The following is a 24,495-nucleotide window of genomic DNA, read 5'->3' as shown; positions in this document are numbered from 1 at the left end:
CATACCCATTCGCTCAGTCGATTCAAGTCTTCTTGTAAGGCCACACAACATCTGCTCATAACTCGTCCCAAGTTTCCATCATCTGCAAACAGCTGTATATACCCATTAAAATCTTCCCCAATATCATTAACATATAGGTTAAACAGCAATGGCCCTAAAACAGAACCCTGAGGCACACCAGTAGTTATGTTCCTCTTCTGGGATATTGCTCCCCCATACACAACTTGTTGATACCTATCAGACATCCAGTCTGCATTGTAATGCATTCGTCAATATCCAATCCCATCCTCTCTAGTTTGACTATGAACTTATGTGGTAATATATAAAATGCTTTTGCAAAGTCTAAGTATGCTACTGTGTATCCATCTCTCACATCCAATGCTGTTGTCTCCTTATTGTAATAAGTAACTAGATTACCAAATCATGACCTCTCTCTTTAGTAAATCTGTGCTGTCCATCAATGCTAATACCATTGTTGGGAATCCAATTCTGGATTCTTGCCAGCTTTCTAACACTTCAACCACAATACCTAACACACAGATTTGCCTATAATTTGATGCTTGAATTTTGTCACCTCCTTTATGAAGCAGTACAATCTTGCCTTCCTTCCACTCCTTTGGAACTTGACCCAATGTTAAGACCATTATTAAACAAATATGTCAAATCAAATGGCAACTCCATGGCACATTCCTTCAAACTATGTTGTGATATATATATTATCAAGTCCGACAGTCATATTAACATCAAGTTTGCTCGATTCCCCATATACCTTTTGCTCACTCACAGTCGGTCTCTTCTTCTCCTCATCTCCTGCTCAAACTCTTCATGATGTCTCATTCAAGGATGAATGACCCTTATGAACTGCTCATTATTTCAACTGTATCCTCTGCAGCAGTTGTCCTTATAACATTTTTCTCCATTCACTGCAACCCTACCATAATCATTATTTTTTTGCTGGCTGCATGTCAAAAAAAAAAAAAATCCTCCCTAGGATTTTTTTTCTTTCTTTTTGATTGATTAGCTAATGCTGTTCATACTGAACTTTTGCTAACCTTACCAACCGAGTCGCTCTTCTTGCCTGTTCTTTGTATTCCTTGTGGAATTGATTATTACTACTCCTCTTGTGTTGCCTCCATAATGCCTTTTTTCTCTGTTGTATGCTTAATCTCATCATTCATCCATTTCACACCTATCTTATTTAATCTTCTGACCTTTGGAATACATCTAGATAGTTTCTACTAGATAGTTCTTGAATATCACCTAAGCAGCATTGATTTCCTTTCCACCCAACTCATTGCATGTTACAGTTCTTAACTGTCTTCTGACCTTTTTATATTCACCAGCCTTGTAGTTCCATATATACCCTTTTCTCACATGGTTGGCAACCACCCAAGTATTCACTTAATGTCACTCTCACCAACTTGAGCTGATCAAATCCAAGACCCTCAATCTTCATGTGACCTCTTTTACATACTGCCTGATGTAGTTCTCCCTCAAAAACTCAATCATTTTCTTTACTTCAAGTTGCTATGTTGCCATCCCAATCTATATTGTTGTAATTAAAATTGTATGATCGCCATAATGATCGCCCCTTTTCCCATTTGCTTGGCTGTTTTGCTTATATATTTCTTGGTCACTACCCTTCTCATTATCAGGTCTATAGCAACATCCAACAAAGTTTATTCTATTCACCTATTTCATGCCACTGGACATTACTCTTTTTCTTTCATCAATAGTGCTCCACCTCCCTTTTTATATTATTTTCATGAAATACATCATATGCTTCCATTTCTGTTCATGTCAGGATGTTATTTTCATCTATTTGTCACTTATTCCAACAATTTTTTGGGGAATGAACTCAGTCATCGCAACCATTTCATTTCTCTTATTTCTGATACTTCCAGCATTTGTTTACAGATATAACGGCTTGTTCCTGGATCTATAACAAGTTTCACTGATACTACTTATTAGATGACTTCTCCATACTTTCCTTGCCATTTCTTTTTCTCCTTACTCATCCCAGAACTTTCTTCAAATCCAACTGTTTTTCCTACATCCCAGGTCATCCCCTTCACATCCTCTTGGAGCATCAACCTTTCTCATGCTGTGTTCCCATTCTCCCTGAGTCTACTGGATTCCGTGTTTGTCTTACACACTCATTATTTCATTCTCTACACTAATTTTACTGACTTCTTCATTCATAAGCACCACTTCAATCTCTCCGTCCTTACTCTCCCACTCTTTTACATCACTTCATACTTGTTCAGATTCATTCTCTGCACTCATCATTCTCCCTTCCAGCAGCAGTCTCTTCAAATGACTCACGCACCGAAACCATTCAAATGCAGCCCATCACTCTTATACAGTTAGATTCTTTCTTCAAACTCATTCCACACATTATCCAATTGCACTTCTTTCTCTTCACGCATTTCTGCTAACATATCATTCAAAATTCTTGCTTCCTGCTCATCTCATCACTGTCATACCTATGAAATGCCATACTGATGAATTATTTGGAATAACAAAGAAATTACTCAAAACATTAAATTAATTGTATACAAGATGTTCGAATAAACTCTTATGGATCTCTGAGAGCTGGGTTAGAAATAAAACACTGGAACAAAGACTAGAGACCTTGGATATGAAAGTTCTGAGAAAGATTAGTGGAGTTGAACAGAGATTGCATCAATGGCAATGTTGTATTAAAAATAAGGATATTAAAAAAGAACTTTCCATTGCTTGCATTCAGGAATGTGTTTAGCAATGCTAATCTCAGATGGTGTAATCACTTGAACAGAATGAGAGAGTAAAGATTAGAAAACAGAGTGTTCTTTTCCAGGATGGCAAGAAAAAAGACCCAGAGAAAGACCAAGATGTAGGTCGATTGATACAGTAAAAAGTGTCTTATAAGACAGAAACATAAGATCTGGTACTGTTAAAGTTTTTTTTTTATTTTTTTGTAAGCATATTTGCCCTCCAGCTTAATTTTTTAACCTAATAGATAAAAAAAAAAAAAAAAAAAAAAATCAGCTAACGCCTATGTTGTTCCCGTATAGGCGGGGTCGTTTATCCTATCTAACTTTTGGAGACTGAGTGGGGCAGTTCAATCTCCACTGGTAGCCAATTAGAGAGATAGCTGGCCCATGGCTATCACTGATTCATCGGTATGCAGTGAAGAAGGCAGAAATGAAATGTTTATAGTTATGCCACAGTACCATTAAAGTTTAGATTTATTATTGTGGATTATTTGAAAGAATCAATTCTGTGGCTAATAGGATATCTGTAAGTTGAATGCAGAAAATCTTGGCTGAGTCCTATTGTGGTATTATTGGTAATGCAGCTAGCCTAGTTGCCTGAGTGAATATTGTTTCTGCTTTCCACCTAACCAGCTGTCAATTCAAATCTAACTATAAACATCAATTTTTGTAAATTTCTTTCGAAAACATTCCTAAATTATATAACCCTTGAATAGTTGACATGAATAACAGCCAATATCTCAATATTTTCTATTCACATAAGTATCTTGGATGAAATAAATATAAAGCTGAGCAGACTGATTGTACGTGTACAGAATGTGTAATGTATAATGCAATGTATAATACTGAAGTTTTAATATTTTAAATTAAAAAAAAAAAAATTGTCCAAGAATAACCCCCCCCATAGTCTTATTTGCTCTTCATGGAATATTAATAATATACATCCATTTAAATTCATTAGATATCTAGAGATTATCCAGTAGTAGACCACACATACGATGCAGTGGTTGTTGGAGCAGGAGGAGCTGGACTTCGTGCAGCATTTGGATTGGTTCAAGAAGGCTTTCGAACTGCATGTATTACAAAGCTTTTTCCGACACGATCTCATACAGTTGCTGCTCAGGTAAACCAACATAAGGTTTATAAATGGAAATGTCAAGATAATAAAATTTTATATTTCTTACAATCTTTAACCTTCTCGCTATATAAGTTTTGTTTATTAGTTTGTGATTATTAGAAGCAGAAAGCATCAACTATTAGTATGCTGTTGTATGAAGAAGAGTAGTTTATTGCATTCTTTTTAGTGTTTTCTTTGTATAAATTGCTGGTATCTCAACTTTGGGGGAAAAGCCCAAATAAGGATTGCTGAAGAAACAGTTTACAGAAGGGTTGAGAAAAGATCCTCAAAGGAAGAAAAATAAAAGTTCATCCTTTTAGCAGACTTATTATTGGATACAGAAGAATCTCTGTAAAATCAACCATGCCATTTGATGAACTTTAAAAACCTTTTATGTTTAGTGATTGGCAAGTGTTATGAGATAACTGTATTGTAAATTTGAAGTTATATCCAGAAATTGTTTCTTATGCAATTGATTATATTTTTATTCAGTGTATTTTCTGATATCGGTGAAATTAATTTTATCTTAATGTTTAAAAATTAGCCTATGTCAATATTTTTTGCAGAATAGGTAGGCAAGCTGTCATGTTTGAAGAAGTTAGAGAGAAACGAAACATGAAAATGAATTTAATAGATGTAAATTTTTTCCCCTTAGTATTTAAGACATCTTCAGTACATTGATAATGGAACACAATTAAAATGCAAATATGGAAGAATAATTTAAAAACATTTGACACATTCCTAGTTATTATTATTATCATCATCATCAAATTCCTGACATTTCCTCTCAAGGGGTGTGCAGGATATGATAGTACTACATGAAAAATTTACATCATTGCTAACTTCCTATCTACAATTTTCTGCCAAATCAATCTGTTACCTGTCAAGGATCCGACATTGTCAGATCTTGTATTTCTATCTTCTAAGACACTTTTTACCATATCAAATCACCTATATCTTGGTCTTTCTCTGAGTCTTTTTTCTGCCAACCTGGCAGAGAACACTTGTTTTGCTAATCTTTCCTCTCCCATTCTGTTTAAGTGACCATACCACCTGAGATTAGCTCTGCTAACACATTCCTGGATGCTAAGAGGGTGGTCTGAAAAGTTCTCGGCCTCAACCGTAGGTAACACTATCGGGAAGATTTTTTTTTTCTAAGTTGGTAAATCTGTCATAAGCATTCATGTGAAATTGCAAGTCATTCTATCAAGTAGTTCATTTTATATAGCTGCCTGAAGCAAAAGTGTTGTCTCTATCCCTTGAAATGGATAAAATTGAGTATCATGTGGTTATAAAATTCTTTGTAAAAGAAGGTTTAATGCCAAAAGAAATTCTTTCAAAGTTCATAAAAGTTTGTGGGCACTATTCTCCTTCATTTTCGACAATTAAGAAATGGGCTGCTGAGTTTAAACGTGGCCATACCAGCCTTGTTTAAGATGATCCACGTGAAGTCCGTCCAAAAAAGTGTAACACCAGAAATCATTCATTTTAGAAATTATTGACTTTACAGCCGTGTTATAAATAACTATTTTAATCTCCCAACATTTCGACCTTCATATTAGGGTCATCATCTGGAGTATATACAAATATAGAAGGACAAGCTGAGTTATATTTCACACAGTAAGCTAAAGAAACAATGATTTGATCACCAGTTATTCTATTGGCATGACCTCTAGTGAAAAAAAAAAAAAAAAAAGATAAAATTACAAATCAATTAATTATTTAGAAACTACATTAAAGCTAAATTCTATTTAAGATAACATGAGAGAAACATTCTTTCTAATAGATAGTTTTCTTACACTAACAATGATGTCCTATTTTTAACATTACAATTGTTATATTAGATTTAGGATTCTGGATTATCTACAGTCCTGTTTATAGTTAACCCTTAGGGAGAAAGGTTCTGTGGGTAGAATATGTGCCTTTCATATGCTTGAGATTTTTAGACCATCATTGTTGTTCAGATTGGTGTGGTTTATAAGAACCTCAAAGGCTTCCTTAAATTTGCGTCCATACCATGTTTATGTGTGATGTAACAGGCAGGTGGTTCTCCAGTTAATTCTATGTAAAAAGTGTTCAGGGCATGATCAGAAAGGCCAGCTTCACCATAGTTATTATATTTAATGTGTCGTTTATGTTACTTTTCTCTGATAGGAATTGTGGATTCTGTTTCCCTTATATATGGTAGATTACAGGTGCAATAAATATGGTATGCTCCAGGGTGGACCACCGGAGGGAGTGGGTCTTTGGATGAGTTGAGTAAGCTTTTTAATTTTGCAGGAGGTTTAAAGGTAGCTTTGGGGTTGTGTTTCTGTAGTATTCTGTTTATTTTATCTGTCTCTTAAATGTATGGAATGGTTATAGTTTTATTGTAGTCTGGTTTATCGTTGTTTTTTATTGAGGTTTTGTAGAAAATTTTGTTAATAGTGTGTTGGCTGTAACCATTTTTAGAAAAGTATTGCTGCTAACTTTAAATTTGTCTTCCAGCTCTTGTTCATTGGAGCAGATCTTCAAAGCCCTGTTTTTTAGAGTATTAATGACATTTAGTTTTTGTGTTGGGTGGTGGTAGGAGTTTATGTATATATATTGACCAGTATGTGTTAGTTTCCAGTAAACATGAAGGAGACTGGCAGAAGGATGTGTGACAAGTGTATCTAGAAATAGAAGTGTGTTCTGGTTTTCAATGTCAGTTGTGAACTGCATGCATTTGTGTTGTTTGTTTAAGTGGCTAAGGAAAGTGTCTAGTGTCTGGCGGCCATGGGGCCAGATTGGGAAAACATCATCAACGTATCTAAGCCAGAATTTGGGTTTTAAAGGAGAGGAAAATTTATTGCCCCCTGTACCATATATAGGGGAAACAGAATGCACACGTCCTATTAGACAAAAGGAACATAAACGACACATTAAATATAATAACTATGGTGAAGCTGGCCTTTCTGATCATGCCCTGAACACACTTTACATAGAATTAACTGGAAAAGCACCAGTTGTTTACATCAGCGTTCTTCAACCTTTTTGCACTTGCGGACCGGGGAAAATAGGGGAAATATATCGCGGACTGGCTGATGACTAAGACAGACATATAAACCAACGTAGATAGTATTTTATTTATTAAATCCAATGTCATAAAATTACAATTTTTAACTAGTGCAACATCTGCTGTTGCTTAGAGGTTAGAAAATTTGATATGCATGGCTGGAGAGTTGTTTCTGAGAGACTAAGACATTTTTGGCGGACCGCCAAGAAATTTTGCAGACCACAGGTTGAAGAACAAGGGTTTACATCACACCAAAACATGGTATAAACACAAATTTAAGGAAGCCCGTGAGATTATTATCAACCACCCCAATCTGAGCAATAATGGTCTAAAAATCTGAAGCATATGGAAGGTACATATTCTACCCACAGAATCTTTCTCCCTAAGAGTTAACTATAAACAGGACTGTAGATAATCATCATCAAATTCCTGGCACGTACCCTCAAGGGGGTGTACAGGATATGATAGTACTACATGAAAAATTTACATCGTTAATAACTTCCTATCTACAATTTTCCTCCAAATCAGTCTATTTCTTGTCAAGAAGCCAATATCATCATTATCAGATCTTATATTTCTATCGTCTAAGGCACATTGTACCGTATCAATCCACCTATATCTTGGTCTTCCTCTGGGTCGTTTTCCTGCCAACCTGGCAGAGAACACTTGTTTTGCTAATCTTTCCTCGCCCATTCTGTTTAAGTGACCATATCACCTGAGATTAGCTCTGCTAATGCATTCCTGGATGCCGACAATGTCAAGTTCTTTCCTGATATCCTCGTTTTTAATATGATATTGCCATTGATGCCATCTGTTCACGCCTCTAATCTTTCTCAGGATGCTCATATCTGCGGGCTCTAGTCTTTGATCAAGTGTTTTACTTCTGATCCAGCTCTCAGATCCATAAGTTAAAACTGGTTTGAACACTGTCTTGTATGCAGCTAATTTAGTGTTCCAACTAATTTCTCTCTTATTCCATATGCATTTATTCTGACTTCCTACCATACCAGTTTTGTTGATTCTGTTGTCTATTTCAATATTTAATTTACCATCTTCACTAAAAATCGTGCCTAAGTAGCTGAAATGCTTTACTTGTTCCACAGGTTCCCCATTCACAACAAAGTTGACATTTTGAACAATTCTACTTATTTTCATTGTCTTTGTCTTTTTAATGCTGACCTTCATACCATATCTATTACAACTGTTATTCAATTTAGTCAGGGAATCGATACAAAATTAATAACGGAAAAAACTCGTGTACAAAGCTTATTTCATAGTATAATTTTCACCTGTGTGTCACAGGCATCTTCAGTACATTAAGTTCAAATTCAACAATAACTGACAATTCCAAAAAGTGCCACCTAAGTAGCTGGTGTAAGATAACTAAAAAGGTCAATAAATTTCCTAAAAAAAACAATACAATAAAAAGTGTGTAAAGATTAGCTGATTTGAAAAGTACTATCTCCCATAAAGGGGATAGGTGTAATGCGCATATCTTCGAGTTCTTACCTAAAGGCCTTTAATGATTCTCGTGACAAGCTAAAATGCAAATTTGAATCACTGGTCAGCATACCTAGATCCAGTAATAATGCTATTGATATAGATAATAATACTATTGATATAGATAAAGTAGTTATAAATGTTTCTGGACATCCACTAACAGACTGTAAACATTTTGTTTTATCAAAAGGACATGATTTCGCCGTTACGCCGAATAAGGTGGCACTTGTGGATTATTTTCATAACATAGACAGGGGTATTCGATCCTTATTCCAAAAAACAGTCAACAGATTACGTTTTGAATGTGCACAAATTCTTTTTCATGCCAAGCTTCTTCGTCCTAATCTTTCTTACTCTGAGTTTAAAGCATTGAAATCACTGAAGAATAACAATAATTTAATTATTACGAAAGCTGATAAGGGGACGGCTGTAGTGATTCAAGATAGGAAGGAATATGAGAGAAAAATGTCTCTTTTACTTCGCGACTGTTCAACTTATAGGCTTCTTACATTGGATCCTACCCAGAGTCAGTTGAAGAGACGTAATTCTCTTATAGATAATGTATCTACATGGAATGAAGATCAAAAGAAAAAACTTAAAACCCTTCTTTGGTCGTCCACCTAGATTGTATGGTCTTCCAAAAGTTCATAAACCAGGCATTCCGTTAAGACCAGTCGTAGATTGTATAGGTTGCCCCACTTACAAAATCTCAAAACTTTTATCAAATTTACTCTCCTCTTCAACTAGAAGAACTGATACTTATATAAAAAATACTTTGGATTTCAAAAATAAAATTTCAGATCTTCATTTGGACGTTTCTGATATCATGATCAGTTTAGATGTCGTTTCTTTATTTACAAATGTGCCTCTTCCGGAAAGTATTGAATTACTACAACAGGAATTTCCTTCAGACATTGTAAACATATTTGATTTTGTAATAAATTCTGGTTATTTTTCCTTTAAAAATAAGTTGTATCAACAAATTGAAGGAACAGCAATGGGTAATCCTCTTTCTCCTGCTATTTCCAATTTCTTTATGGAACATTTTGAACAACATATCTTTGACAACATTTCTCTCAGACCTACTCATTGGTTCAGATATGTCGATGACATTTTTGTTGTATGGAATGGCTCTTCGGATGAACTTCAACAATTTCTCACTAAGTTAAATGCATTTCATCCTAGGATCAAGTTTACCTTAGAATTTGTTAGATCCTGAATGGACGAATTTTAAGAAATTATTCATTCAGAATCTAACATAAGAATTTGGCTAACTCAGATAATACCTGGTTAACAGCACAGTTCTGAATTTATATTGTATAGGAAGTCGTGTAATAACATGTAAATCGCACCATTTAAAAAAATCTTGTAGTTGAAAACTAAACTGAAGGATTATCGGATTAATGAATTTGTAATAAGGAAATAGTAGTATAATCTTGTCCCATTAAGCTGTTTTAAACTTAAGTCGCCAAAGAAGTTAAGAGTACGAGTGCAAAGGTCGAGTTACATACGCACGTATCGGCTGTAATGCCGCAAACTACAACGTACGGGGAAAATGATGCAAGCGGGATTCCCTAGAATACAGCACCTAACGGCAGCTAGGACTTTGAGGATCATCTTGAGGGCATGAAAAACTAAGGGTCGTGTGGAAAAGAAGGGACGAAATATAAGGCAATGCGCACGATAATGCGAGGCTTTTTTTCTGGTCGTTCCTGACTTCACCTCGAGGATTCCTGACTAGCAGATGGAGTAGGGATGAGTGAGAGGGTCCCATAACCCCGGATAACCGACAAGCATTCTGAGTAAGCTGAACAAGATTCCATGACAAGCAGTACGCGAATCATCAGCTCACGCAGAAATTGTGCCAGTTGCTGGATGTCCCACTCGAGTAGGAGCAGAGACAACACTGTATCGAGGCAGTGAGAAGTTAGAGTCCGGAAGAATGTAAAACGGACAGCGTAGTCATAAGCCTATTGCAGAAGCAACCGATCGAAGGAGGACTCGAACAACACGTGGCCATTAACAGACCTTCGGAAAAAGATTGGGTAACGTAAAGACCTTTACTATATGTTTGAATGAGACAGAATTTAATGTTAGATCATGTTAAGTGGACAATTCATAGTGGACTATAATAAGGATTTGTATTTTGAGATAGAGTAATTCTGCTGAACAAAGGAATGTCAGGAGTGAAATTTTAGCTGCATGTGACTGAGATTATATGTGAATCTGTAATTTTGTAGATGATCTATACCAGAATAGTAATGGGCTGAGAAATGTTTTTAAATGTAGCATGCAATAAGAGTTTGATTTAGAATAACATAGTTAGCTAGTTTTGATGTTTTATAGTTTGTGTGTGATTAGCAATTTGATCTGTGAGTGTTTTTGTAAAATTAGCATTGAGTAACTAACTTAGCAAGATATTTTGAAAAGCTTAGTATCCTATTCCAATTATAGTTGTAAAGTATAATTTGTTCCAATAAACATGTTTTGTTGTATATGCCTGACTCATGCCTGATTTCGTGAATTAAAATTACCACTTGCAAAAATTTAGAACCACAGCGGGAGGGAACTGAATGAAAGTGTTTGAGTAATAGATTATTGGCCATGATTGCAATTAGTACCAGTCTATTTAGATTATATTATAAATGAATGCCAATTAACCTAGGAATATTCCCTGAATTTTGAATGAGCTCATATTATAGGACTCTGGCTGGCGCAGCAATAAAAAATAAATTTGCCAGTCTCCGAAAAGAAAGCATTCCTAGGTAGAGTTGAGTAAGGCATTCTTAAGGAAGTATATTAGTATATTATATCAGTAAAGAAAGTAAGAAAAAAATTAATAAATATAAAAGGAAGAGTGAAAGAAAGATACAAGTGAATAGACAATATATTATATCAATAACGAAAGATAAGGAAGATATAACAAAGTGGAATCAAATAAGCAGTTAGCCTTTTTAGATCTTCTGATTCTTTGCCAACCAGATGGTAACCTACATTTCTCAGTTTATAGAAAGAAGACTCATAAAGGCCATTATATTCATGCAGAATCTCATCACCATCCCAGTCAAAAGGCAGGAACTATTAAAACACTGGTTCATCGGGCCCACTCCTTTTGTTCTTCAGACGATCTTTTACAGAAAGAACTACAATATATAACTTCTTCCTTTCTATCTAATTATAAGAATTGCTTCATTAAAAGAACTTTGAGTAGTTTTAATGTCTTCCTCTTCAAACACAGAAGAAATAATGCGCATTGTGTACAAGGCATCAGTGAACGTATAGCAAAAGTTTTAAAACCACTGAATATTTTTGTTGCCTTTTGAACGTTTAGAAAAATCTCCACCTTTCTCACTTCTAAGGACAAGCTTCCACATCTTAATCATCCAGGTGTGTACCAGATTCCGTGCTCTTGTGGATTATCTTATTTCGGACAAACAGGAAGATCTGCCTCAAACTCTACTTAATTCTCCTAACTTAAACAGATCCGACTGCTTACGTCTATCCCCTTTATGGGAGATAGTAGTTTACAAATCAGCTAATCTTTCCTAACTTTTTATTGTATTGATTTTTATTTTTTTTTAGGAAATGTATTGACCTTTTTTAGTTATCTTACACCAGCAGCTACTTAGGTGGTGCTTTTTGGAATTGTCAGTTATTGTTTAATGTACTTAATGTACTGAAGATGCCTGTGACACACAGGTGAAAATTATACTATTAAATAATCTTTGTACGCGAGTTTTTTCCGTTATTAATTTTGTATCGATATGTCTACTCACGGTATACCTCTTAAAACTTAGTCAGGGAATCTTGCAAACTTGTAGCTGATTTATTCAGAAGTATAACATCATCTGCATAAATTAACATCTCCAATTCTGATATCATGTTTAATACCACTTTCCTTCATAATGTGATCCATATAGATAATGAATAACACAGGGGATAATGTACATCCTTGTCTCACACCAGATTTAACATTAAACCATCTACCTGTACTTCCTTCAATTTTAACTGCTGACTTACAACTCAAATAAAGACTAAGTATTGCTTGATATAATTCCCCATTGACACCATATAACTGTAGCGTATTGAATAGCTTCTCTCTTGGCACATTGTCATATGCCTTTTCCAGATCCACACAAAGGCTACATTTGTAAATATTATTTAATGTAAATAACTTAAATTATAATTTGATATCATGTAATTACCTTAATTATATCTAATATTTAATTGTTTAATCAAAGATATGTGTTAATAGTAATAAGATTCTGTATTAAATATTATTAAGCTATTTTATTTATTGTTATGTCAATTTTGACTAGAAGAAAATATCTTAAGGTTGTGACAAATTGTAAGGTAATTCCAACAGATCAAGTAGCACAACAACACCGACTGCTGTGCGCAGACTTTAAATTAAGATCGAAGATAAGAACGTCTGGTTGCCATGGGATGAAGACAATTAAGTGGTTTCGCTTAAAAGAATAGAGTGTGAGGAATCATTTTAGGGAGAGAGTGTTAGAGAGGATTTCGGATGGACTGGAAAGTGTACAAGATTGGTGGAAACATAATTCAAAAGTAATCCTGAGCTGTGCAATCGAGGTGCTTGGTGAGACATCTGGAAAGATTAGAGAGCAGAAGGAGGGTTGGTGGTGGAATAATGATGTACAAGTGGCAGTGACAGCTAAGAGGAAGGCAAAGCAGAAGTGGGATGAGTCAAGAGTGGAAGAGGACAGAGAGGTGTACAAAGAGAGAAAGCAAGAAGCCAAGAGAGTTGTGGCACAGGCGAAGGCCATGGTATATCAAGATCTGTATGATCAATTAGAAACAAAGGAAGGACAGAGAAAAATTTACCAACTAGCGAAATGTAGAAATAAAGCAGCTAAGGACATCTTACATGCGAGGCAGATCAAAGATGCTGAAGGAAGAGTATTATGGAGGGATGTGGACATAAGAAACAGATACTTTGAGGGACTTCTGAATGAGGAAAATGCAAGGACTCACAGAGGAGATGGGCAGCCTTCTGAGGGGATGGTGCAGAACATCAGTAGAATGGAAGTGATGGAGGCCATGAAGAGGATGAGGAATGGAAAAGCGGTGGGCCCCGACAGAATTCCAGTGGAGGCATGGAAGGCACTGGGGGAAGAGGGAATTGACCTGCTGTGGGACCTGTTCATGAAAGTTTGCCAACAGGAAAATATACCCGAGGGATGGAGGGAGAGTACTCTTGTTCCCATCTACAAGGGTAAAGGGGATGCACAAGACTGTAAAAATTACAGAGGAATAAAGTTGATGTCCCACACAATGAAGATCCTAGAAAGGGTTCTTGATGGTAGATTGAGGGAGGAGGTGGAGATTGCAAAGGAACAATTTGGCTTCATGCCTGGTAGATCAACAACAGATGCTATCTTTGGGTTACGACAGATGATGGAAAAATATCGAGAGAAACAAAGGGAGCTACATCTGGTATTTATTGATCTGGAGAAAGCATACGATAGAGTGCCAAGGCAAGAAGTCTGGAGGTGTCTGAGGGAGAAGAAGGTGCCGGAGAAATATGTCAGGTTGGTGCAGGAAATGTACAGAAATGTGAAGACAAGTGTTCGGACCTGTTTGGGACAGACAGAAAGTTTTCAAGTAACAGTTGGCTTGCATCAAGGGTCAGCATTAAGTCCGTTTCTGTTTAATATTGTGATGGAGGTGGTAACAGAGGAGGTGAGAGAAGATGCACCTTGGACAATGCTGTATGCAGATGACATCTTGCTGTGTGTAGATTCAAGAGAAGAAGCGGAAACTAAACTGGAAAGATGGAGAAAAGTACTGGAAGAGAGAGGTATGAGACTGAGCAGAAGTAAGACAGAGTATATGTGTTGCGCAGTGGGCGGTGGCCAGGAGACAGACCTGGAGCTGGAAGGAAATGTCATCAGGAAGGTGAGAGACTTTAGATACTTAGGTTCGACAGTGGAAGAAGATGGAGGAGGTGAGAAGGAAGTGGGATGCAGGATACAAGCAGGTTGGAGGAACTGGAGGGAGATGGCTGGAGTGTTATGAGATAAGAGGGTGCCGATCAATCTGAAAGGCAAAATTTATAGGACAGTAGTGAGGCCAGCTATGACATATGCTATAGAAACTGTGGCCCTGAGGAAAAATAACATTAGCAGGATGGAAGTAGCAGAGATGAGAATGCTTAGGTGGATGTGCGGTGTGACCAGAAAGGATCATCTGAGAAATGACTATGTCAGGGGAACAGTGAACGTCATGAACTTAGGAGCGAAAATACAGGAGGCAAGGTTGAGATGGTTTGGTCATGTGATGAGGAGGGAGGACGAATATGTGGGAAGAAGGGTCATGCAGATGGATGTGCAAGGAAGGCGGAAGCGTGGGCGGCCAAAGAAGAGATGGAGGGAGCTGGTAGAAGAGGACTTGAAGATGAAGAACTTGGATGTGGTGACAGCCCAAGACAGGAAGGTGTGGAGGAGACTCATAATAAACAGTGACCCCACTTAAGTGGGAGAAGCTGCAGAAGAAGAAGAAGAAGATTTATTGTTATGTCAATATTATAAGAACTTGTATTTGTAATTTAACTACGCATTTATTGAAATGCAAATATTCTATTTATTCTTGTTTGTTAAAGTTTAACTATTTCCGGTAAGGACTATCTTAGTGTATTATTTCAATGCTTGAAGAATTGAGTGTTAATTACGCTACGCTTAACCTAACCTCAACTGTGGAAACTCTTCGTGATTGAGAGTTGAAGTTAAGAATTGTTAGAGAGATATTTTCAATTATTAGTGCCTGCGATATTTTGAACTTATAGCATGACTGAGAAGTGTGTGAAAACTGATTAGATAGGAAGTTCTATTATATTTATATATGTGTAGGAACTTTGTAACTCAGAAGCTGAGAAAGTGTATGTGAAGGCTTGGAAGGTTGAACTAATGTGATTGACTTGGCTTAATGTTTGACTTGTTTTTATTGTTTAAATTAGAAGTAGAATTTATGTATGTGTTATATAGCTTATATTAAATGTTTGTTTTTGTTAATCAAAAGTTGTATTTTGCCTGAATCTCTTTTACTGCACCATTCATAAAATATTCGAACCAAAGCGGGTAAATTAAGTAAGTCAAATATAACTCGGCCAGTATATATATTAAGGAGAAATAGTTGAGGGTTGATTTTTCTTCAATTCTTGAACTAATTCAGATATAGAGTGGCGCAGTCTTTAAATATAAATTTTCTCTATATTTGAATTAGAAACCAACTAGCAACTATTTTTAGGTTAAGAACATCGTAGTAAATAACATGTCGGAACCAAGGTACAGATTAAGACGAAGTAGGATCCAACAAAATATTTTGTTGGATCCTACTGCGTAATTAAGCGTAGTTAACACTCAATTCTTCAAGCATTGAAATAATACACTAAGATAGTCCTTACCAGAAATAGTTCCTAGTACATCAAATACGTTGTGAGCAAACTTTTAAATTATTTTTATTTCACTTAAGAACACATCTGCAAGACTTATCCACAGTTATAATTAAAACACTATCAATCGCGCTTCAGAAATCCAGACATCGACTGCAGGGTACTTCAACTATCCTTGTTACCACTCATAAACTAATTAAAACACTGTGCGGTTCTCCTTAGGGCAAATCGGAAATAAGCTGCAATTCTAGACCAACTGGGTTTATTCAGAATTCTTCCTTGAACGTCCAGCTTTTTATATTATCCGATTACAGCATCAATTTCCCTTTTATTATTACTGCTGGCTTCACTTTCAGCTAACTATTAAATTCACTTCGTCCTTGCTCACTTATAAAAATTATCCTCTTAACTCCTGCCCTTAAGAACCTTTCATTTACTTCTACTTCTCTAGTTTATGCCCTTGCTTCCTTTCACTTCCAAGTTTAAGTCCCAACTCTCTCTTGTTACCTCTTATATTTTTTTATTATTCTTTTTCCAGCCCTCGCTCTGTTCCACTCGCGCTCATTTATTTCACGCATTTCCATGACAACAAATAAACGTAAACATTTTCACTAACGTTACATAAGGTTATACCACTACATTCAGTTATTACATAACGTTAAACTTTCACAAACAAGAATAAATAGAATATTTGCATTTCAATAAATGCGTAGTTAAATTACAAATACAAGTTCTTATAATATTGACATAACAATAAATAAAATAGCTTAATAATATTTAATACAGAATCTTATTACTATTAACACATATCTTTGATTAAACAATTAAATATTAGATATAATTAAGGTAATTACATGATATCAAATTATAATTTAAGTTATTTACATTAAATAATATTTACAAATGTAGCCTTTGTGATGGAAGATCATGTTGGATTCTGAAGCAAATAATAATTACTCTAATATCTACATAATCAGAATCCAACAACTCACATTAATCTTACCAGGAACTCAGTAGAGAAATACCTCTGGAATTATCATGATCAGTTTTATTTCCCTTTTTATATACGGGTACTGTGAGAGTTCTACTCCAATCATCTGGAATTCATCCCTCTATCCAGGCCGTCTGAACTATGCAGTGCAGCCACTGTAAGACTTTTATACCTCCATACTTGAGTATTTCTGGTCAAATATCATCTAATCCAGCTTCCTTTCCACATTTCAGACTTTTGATGGCTTTTTCTACTTCAAGTATGGATATGTATTCCTGAATGCCTGCCTGGTCAGTGTTTTTTATCACTGTTCTGTCATCACTATTGATTTCATTTAGCAATTTTTCGAAGTAAATTCGAAAAATTGCAATCTCCAAAAAAAGGATATCTTTTCCTCCAGTTTTCAAGTCACCTTTATCATCTCTAATTTTTTTTACAGCACTCTTTCCTCCATTTCTGAGTTTTTTTTTTAGCAACTTCCAGAATATCTTGCCACCTTCTTGATATTTATTTTCTATGTTCTTACCATGACTTTTGTATAGCTAGTTTTACAGTATTTAGCTTTCTTACATTTATCTCTGTAATCTCTAAGAGAACAATCTGATTTATTTGCCAGGAACTTTTGATATGCTTTCTTCTTTTACTTCACTGCTTCTTTAACTTCCTCTGTCCACCATGGAGTTCTGATTTTTCTATCCTTGCAGACAACCTCACTATATGCCTCTGGCTGAATCAATCAATGTTTTCTTTACAACTTGCCATTGAATCTCCAAGGTTTGATTCATGTTCTCAAACTCTTTAATTTTTTCTTGAATAATGTTTGTATATTTTAGTCTACAGTTCATATCTGAGAGCTGCTCAACTTTTATTTGCTTTAAAACTTTCTTACATGTTCTTCTTTTCAATATGAAATTCAATTTTATCCTGCTCAAGACTGAATGGTGATTACTTCCAATTTCAAATTCTCTGTACACTAGTGTCCTGCACCAGAGAGAAAACATCACTATCAACAATAACATGGTCAATGAGACTTTCTTATTTCTTGCCTCTTCTCTCCATGTGAATTTGTGCACATATTTATGTTGGAACATTGTGTTAGTAATGACCAGTCCATATCCTGAGCAGAAATCCAACAGGTGTTTGCCAATATTATTAGCTTTGCTCTTTTCTCCAAATTTTCCCGAAATATTGTTGCATGTCTGACAATGATTTCCTACTCTGCTATTAAGATCCTCAACAAAGACCAACTTTTCATTTTTCATTGTGTCAGTTGTTTTCTCTAAAGCCTCAAAAAAATTCCTCCATTTCTACCTTAGTAGAACCTTCTGTGGGATCATAGGCACAAATAAGTCTCAATGTCCAGTTCCCCATTCTCATATTTGCCCACATCACTCTACTTGAGACTTCTTGCCATTCAAGAAGATTAGCCTCATATTTATTGTTGAATACTATGACTACTCCTTCTTTTCCTTGATTGTCATTGCCTGAATATAACATTTTGTATTTATTGCTCATAAAGGTCTCTCCAGTTCAGTTTTTGCTTTTTTTGTTTCAGTCACCCCTAGTATGTTGATCTGATACTTATCCATTTCCTTAGCTAACTCCATTTCTTTGCTATTCATGCTTCTTATGTTGATAGTATCAATCTTCAACTCTGGTGATATTGAGTTGGGTGTGTTTTAGGATATTTTTTCCAGTAGCTGACTTTTCGCTGTTCGCCCTGGTTCCCTGGCGAAAACAACAGGGGCCTTGTTTAACCGGATGACCCCCCCCCCCAGCCTGCATGAAATTTTGTCATGTTGTACCATAATTTAATATTGTGGTTTAAGCCAATAAGGATACAATTTGGTCTGCTAAGTCCTCAATTGCCAGCCCATCCTCGTTCGTTCAGTATCTAGGTAGATACCTAACAGAGCGCACAATGAGAAGGTGAGGATTGGACATTAGGTCAGAATCCCTGGTCATTTCTCCACATTACTTTAAAGGCTATAACGAGGTCTCCACTCAGTTATACAGCTTTGACCCTTAAGGACCCCTAATTAAAATTAAAAATATATACATGCAGGAATATATACACTTTGCAAAGAACAGCATGGATTACAAAACAGGGTTCATGTTTTAGTGATTTTTCTCATATTTTAAATATTGTTTTAACTGAGTTGTATAAAAGGAAGAATAGATACACTGATTCTGTTGGACTAAGGCAGTGTTTCTCAACGTTTTTTGGATCATGTCCCACCTCAACGTATCAAAGATTTTGATGCCCCCTCTACATAATAGTCAGCCAAGTTCTGAAATAGTATGATATAAATATGTACATTTACATTTTCTAATTGCCCCCCTGTGGGGTGTATGCTCCATGTTGAGAAACACTGGATTAAGGTTTATGATGAAATATCACATGAAAGCTTGATGCAAAAACTAGAGAATATTGAATTGGAATATAAACTATTGACCTGGATAAGTGAGTTGGTTGGTTGATTAGGGGTTTATTGGTGCAAGGACAGCAAAGGTCATACTCTTCCAAACCAGAGTCTACAACAGTACTCAAGAGAGTGAATATATGGGGTAGAGTGAATCTAACAATTATCAGGTGACTAGTGGTGTAACTTAGGGATTGGTGCCTAGGCCATTGCTGTTTAATCTATACATAATGATATTGGGGAAGGACCTTACAAGAGATGCTCAATTGTTTGATGATGATGATCCAAAGATAGGCAAGGCAATCAGGGATGTCCCTGATGTACTGTGTTTACAGAATGATTTGAATAAGCTGGAACTGTGGGAAAATGATAATAGCATTTCAGTTAATTGTGAGTATAAAGATATGCACTTTGGCTTGAAGAGATTTCCATCAATGTGTTATATTGGTGGGATTGTGTTACAAGAAACTTTTGAGGTGCTAGAGGTCTTGGAGTTGATAGGAAATTTGGAATAAAAGTCACATTGCAAAAATTGCAAATACAAGTGAAAGGATAATTATGTTAAAATGAACACTGACATACAAGAATAAGGAAGTCATTTTTCCACTTTACAAATCCTTAATACAATTGGACCTGGACTACTGTGAAGTGATTTGGTTTCCTGGTTTTTAGCAAGGATAAAGAAGCTCTGGGAAAAAAAAAAAGAAAGGTGCAAAGAATGACAGAGTAACAAACATATCAGGATTATGAAATGTGGATTATGAGGACAGATTAAGAGTGGGTGGAATACAGGTAAACAGGAGGAGGAGGAGGGGTTGATATGATTACAGTCTGTAAACTTCTGAAAAATTTCAGTCAATAGGGTATCAACTAAAATTTTTCAGTATATGGAAGGCGGGAAAAGTACAATGGGGCATCTATGGAAGTTTGCGTGCTTTTCCTAGGTTTTTCTCTCACAGCAGTGAATGAGGGCAATAGCTTACCTGTTCAAGAAACAAGCATGCAGTGTGAAGTATGGAGTTCTGGGTACACCCACACCAGGTATACAGCTGGTGTAGGTGATCTATGGCCTCTCTTAACGAATCCTTTATTCCTTCCAGGTCTCGGATAATAATAATAATTATTACTGTTATTGCAAGAGTGCCTCCGTGGAGTCCTAAGACTCATCATAGTAGATCCACAATATCTATCTATCATCGCTCTCCTTGAGCCATTAACAGACAAAGCACAACTGACTCGGGCAACCATTTCCATTCATTCACCACTCTCAAAGCAAAAAAATCTACTCATTGCATCCTTTTTAACCACACTCTTACCCAACTTTCAGGGATGATCTCTTGTCCTGTTCCCTCATTCAATCACTCCTCATAGGCAGCATTCAACAGACCACTTATCATCTTGGCCACTCACCTCTGGATCCTCTCCATCTCTTTCTCATTCCCAAGAAACCCAAGTTGACCAGACCTCAGCACAATAATCATATTAAGTCATAATCATATATGGTCATATTAATGCTTTATAAAGAGGAATGATAACTCCCTTATCTCTACTTGTTAGTATGTTCTTCAATAACCAAGTAATCTTGTGACCTACCCTAGCTACTTTATCAGTATGCCCTCTACATTTCAGCTTTCTATCTACTACTGTCTCCCAAATTCCTGGCTTCATCACTTTCCTGGATTTCATTTCCCTTAATGTGGTTACTTGGTTATTGTAACCTTTGTATCCTAAAATGCATAACTTTACACTTTCCTACATTAAATTAACATCCATTATGTTTTGTCCACTCTGTTAGCCTATTCAAATCATCCTGTAAGCTCTCTGCACCACCTTAATCAGCAAACATTGTATATCTCACTTCAAATTATTTCTTATATATGTATAAATCAAACAGTAGGTTGACTAGTGGTTCAATCCTACGGCACACCACTAGTCAGCTGCTTTCTGAATTCTGCTCCATGTACTACTTCTTGGTATCTGTCCATCAACTACCTTTTATCCATATCAGTTTCATATCCATCTCCATTTATTGCAGTTTGCATAATAGTTTCATGATATCCTGCTAAATTCCTTTGCAAAATCCAGAAGTATCATCGTTGTAGCCTTTCCCTTTATCCAACTCAGCTGTCACCCTATTATAAAAAGTTAATAGATTACTACACAAAGCCATGCTGCCCCCCCCCCCCCCCCATAGAGTATCATATTCTTATCCACCCATTGCTGAAACATACACAAATATAATGACACAGAAATTTATGGAAGATTGATATACTATTTCTATTCCTGTAAAAAGATAACCAAAGACCATCAGATTTTGGATGATGTAGAAAGGTCTCACAGATCTTTTTGTATAAATGTTCTACAAGGAATCTACTTTTGTAAAACTTTGGAACTTGGTTTTTTTCAAAGTATTCTGTTTGGTTGAGAGATAGCATGTTAGCTAGGCCAGATTACCCACATTCATTGTTCTAGATATGGGATTTATGTTCCCATCATGGTAGACAACTGCACATCTACCAGACTGTCCAAAGTATGACAAGCCACAGGAGTGAGGGATCTTGTAGACACCTGGAAAGTAGAGTGGAGGAAGCTAGTCTTTATATGAGGTAAGGAGGATAGAAATCTTCCTGACAGGACAAAAGGATCCTACAATTCCAATAACCAAGAATTAGTTATTGTAAACCAGGTAGGTTAGTGGTAAGATGTTATGGACATTCATGGTGGAGAGATGCATGAGAACAGCCAAAAAAGAAGCATGGAGAGGCATTCGTCTAGCAGTGGACTGAAGAAAGCTGTTGATGATCCTATAATTAATTTAGATATATTATTTTCACTAATATTCCTTTGACAGATCCTACTCATTTACTTAAACGAGATTTTCTTTTGGGCATCATGAAACTTTTTGACTCTCTTAACCACTCCAGTTATTGTTGTTATCGGAGACCTCCAGAGAGTCGAGGACTCATTAAGAGAGGCTATGGATCACCCACATCAGGTTTCATACTTTCTCTTAGTCATTCACACTGGATGCCCTGACTATCTGAACAGGCAAATTGTTCCATTCACTCACTGCCCTATGAGAGAATCCAGCTGTCACCCAACTGTGTTTTATATCAGCAGTTTTGAAGGTATAGCCATGGGGAGTCCTTTCTCCTATGTTTGACTACTACATGGAGCATTTCAAAGATAGTCTCCTTATTGAACGTTTCTCTTAAACCTACAGTACAACTCAGATATGTTGATACATTTGTGATATGGAATGGTTCTCTATCTGATTTGAAACTTTGTCTCAAAAATAATGATCCATCCTAGAATTTGGTTCACCCCATAAGACCTATTGATCCTACATGAACCTGATGGTAATTTGCAGTTCAGTTTATCGAAATGAAACACGCTGATTGTTATATCCATGCTATCATCTCTCTCATCATCCCAAAAAAGTTGAACTGTTAAGACCTTGTTACATCCTGCTCATAGTACATCAAGAATTAAATTGTACACTGTTTGATCAAAAGTATCTGGATGCCCCTCTGTGGTAGTGGATATAGCTACATACATCACAACTATGGCTTATACTGGTAATGGAAACATACCATCTTACTGTCTTCATAGACATTAACAGTAAAAATGGGTCTTGCTGTAGAGCTTAGTGGCTTTCAACGTGGTACTATCATTGGATATTCATGCAACAACTCAGTTCTGGAAATTCTTGATCAATTGCAAGTTATGTTATTGTGAAGTGAAAAGGCCTTGGAATGACAGCAGCTGCACAATCATGATCTGGCCGACCACATAAAATCACAGAATGGGACTGCTGAGTACTGAAGCATATGACAAAAAAATCACTTGTCCTCAACTACTACAGAGTTACAAAATAGCTCTTGAACCAATACCTGCACCACAGCTGTTTTTGTCAGAAGCTGAAGAACATGGGTTTCTCTGACCACACAGCCGAAAACAAACCTAATAACATCAAGGCATCACCACGTCTTGGTTGAAGTGGTGGAAAGCTTATTGCCATTAGATCCCTGAGCAGTGGAAATGCAGTGTCTGTGATAATGAATAGTGCTTTATCTGGCAGTCTGACAGATGAGCTGGAGTTTGTCAGATGCCAGGAGAATGCTACTTATCCATGTGTTTTGCTAACTATGAAGCTTGGTGGAGTAGTCATTGTGATCTAGGGCAGATGACGAACCTGTTAGGCTTGATGTGTCAAAAAATTCGGAAAATTCCTAATGACTCTGCTGCCCCCCCCCCCCCCCCCAACAAAAGAGAACCAATTCTATACACATTCATTTATTTAAAAAAATAGTCTAACCATGTGTGATAGGTATTATGCATTATATATTGAAATGTCAAATAATTACAAAAATGAAATAAGAGTAAAACAAACTCAGATACTTGTAAAATAATAATAATAATGAAAAATCAGTATAGTGAAAACAATATGCACAGTGATAATTCGGTTTAAAATACTGCACTAAAAATTACCCTACTTTTAATAGGAATTTTGAACTGAACTGAGAAAAAAAAAAAAAAAATGGAACACATTCCATGTTATTTGATTAACATCAGTTAATGACTTTTGTTGCTGAGTCTTAATGGATAAATCTGAAATGGAAGGTAGGTACTTGTGCACTTCAACCTGAGCAAGCAGCATTAACGTTATCTGTCAGTCGGTTTCTTTTGTCTGTTTTAATGTTGTTTAACAAAGTGAATGAAGAGAATAAGGTATCACAAGAGCATGTAGAGAGAAAAATTGTGAGTAAAGCCATTGCTAGATTTTTAAGGGTGGTATTTGGTTCAAAGCATTCAAAATTTCTTGTTCTTAGTGGTACTCTTCATTCTGCAGGCGATTTCTAGATTCTCAAGTTGAGACCTTAGATCGACAGACACTTGAGTCCAGATGCTGGCTTGGAACTCTAACTGCATCTCTAATCCTTCAATTTGTAGCCATTGGAAATCATTTAATTCCATAGTAGTGTATATTACTACATCCGGATACTTAATTATTTTAATTGTTTGTTGTAAACTTCTAAATTGATTAAATCTTTTGTCAAACTAATAATTTATTGAATTTAAATATTTTTTGAGATGAGGAAAATACTTAAGTTTTAGTCCCCACATCTTGTTTGAAAATTTGAAGTTTAGTTTCAAAGGATTTTATGTATCCAAACATAACACCAATACTTTGCCAAAACCTTGTAACTTGTTCAGTTCATTCATATAAACCGAGAGGTCTGTTTAAAAAAAAAAA

General features: G+C 36.0%; 1 protein-coding gene across 1 annotated transcript in view; it reads left to right on the top strand.

The window, feature by feature from the left end:
* SdhA (succinate dehydrogenase, subunit A (flavoprotein)) overlaps positions 1 to 24,495 on the top strand; it is a 311,617-nt gene that overhangs the window by 67,456 nt on the left and 219,666 nt on the right. The window contains exon 3 of the mRNA XM_090411417.1: positions 3,718 to 3,879. Coding sequence (XP_090267543.1) covers positions 3,718 to 3,879 — 162 coding nt within the window. The remainder of the gene's footprint in view (positions 1 to 3,717; positions 3,880 to 24,495) is intronic.

The sequence above is a fragment of the Typopeltis vanoorti genome, chromosome 21, assembly GCF_054136105.1.
Source record: "Typopeltis vanoorti isolate ZY-2024b chromosome 21, IOZ_Tvanoo_1.0, whole genome shotgun sequence".
NCBI classification, from domain to species: Eukaryota; Metazoa; Arthropoda; class Arachnida; order Uropygi; family Thelyphonidae; genus Typopeltis; species Typopeltis vanoorti.
This window is presented reverse-complemented; position numbering and strand designations above follow the sequence as displayed.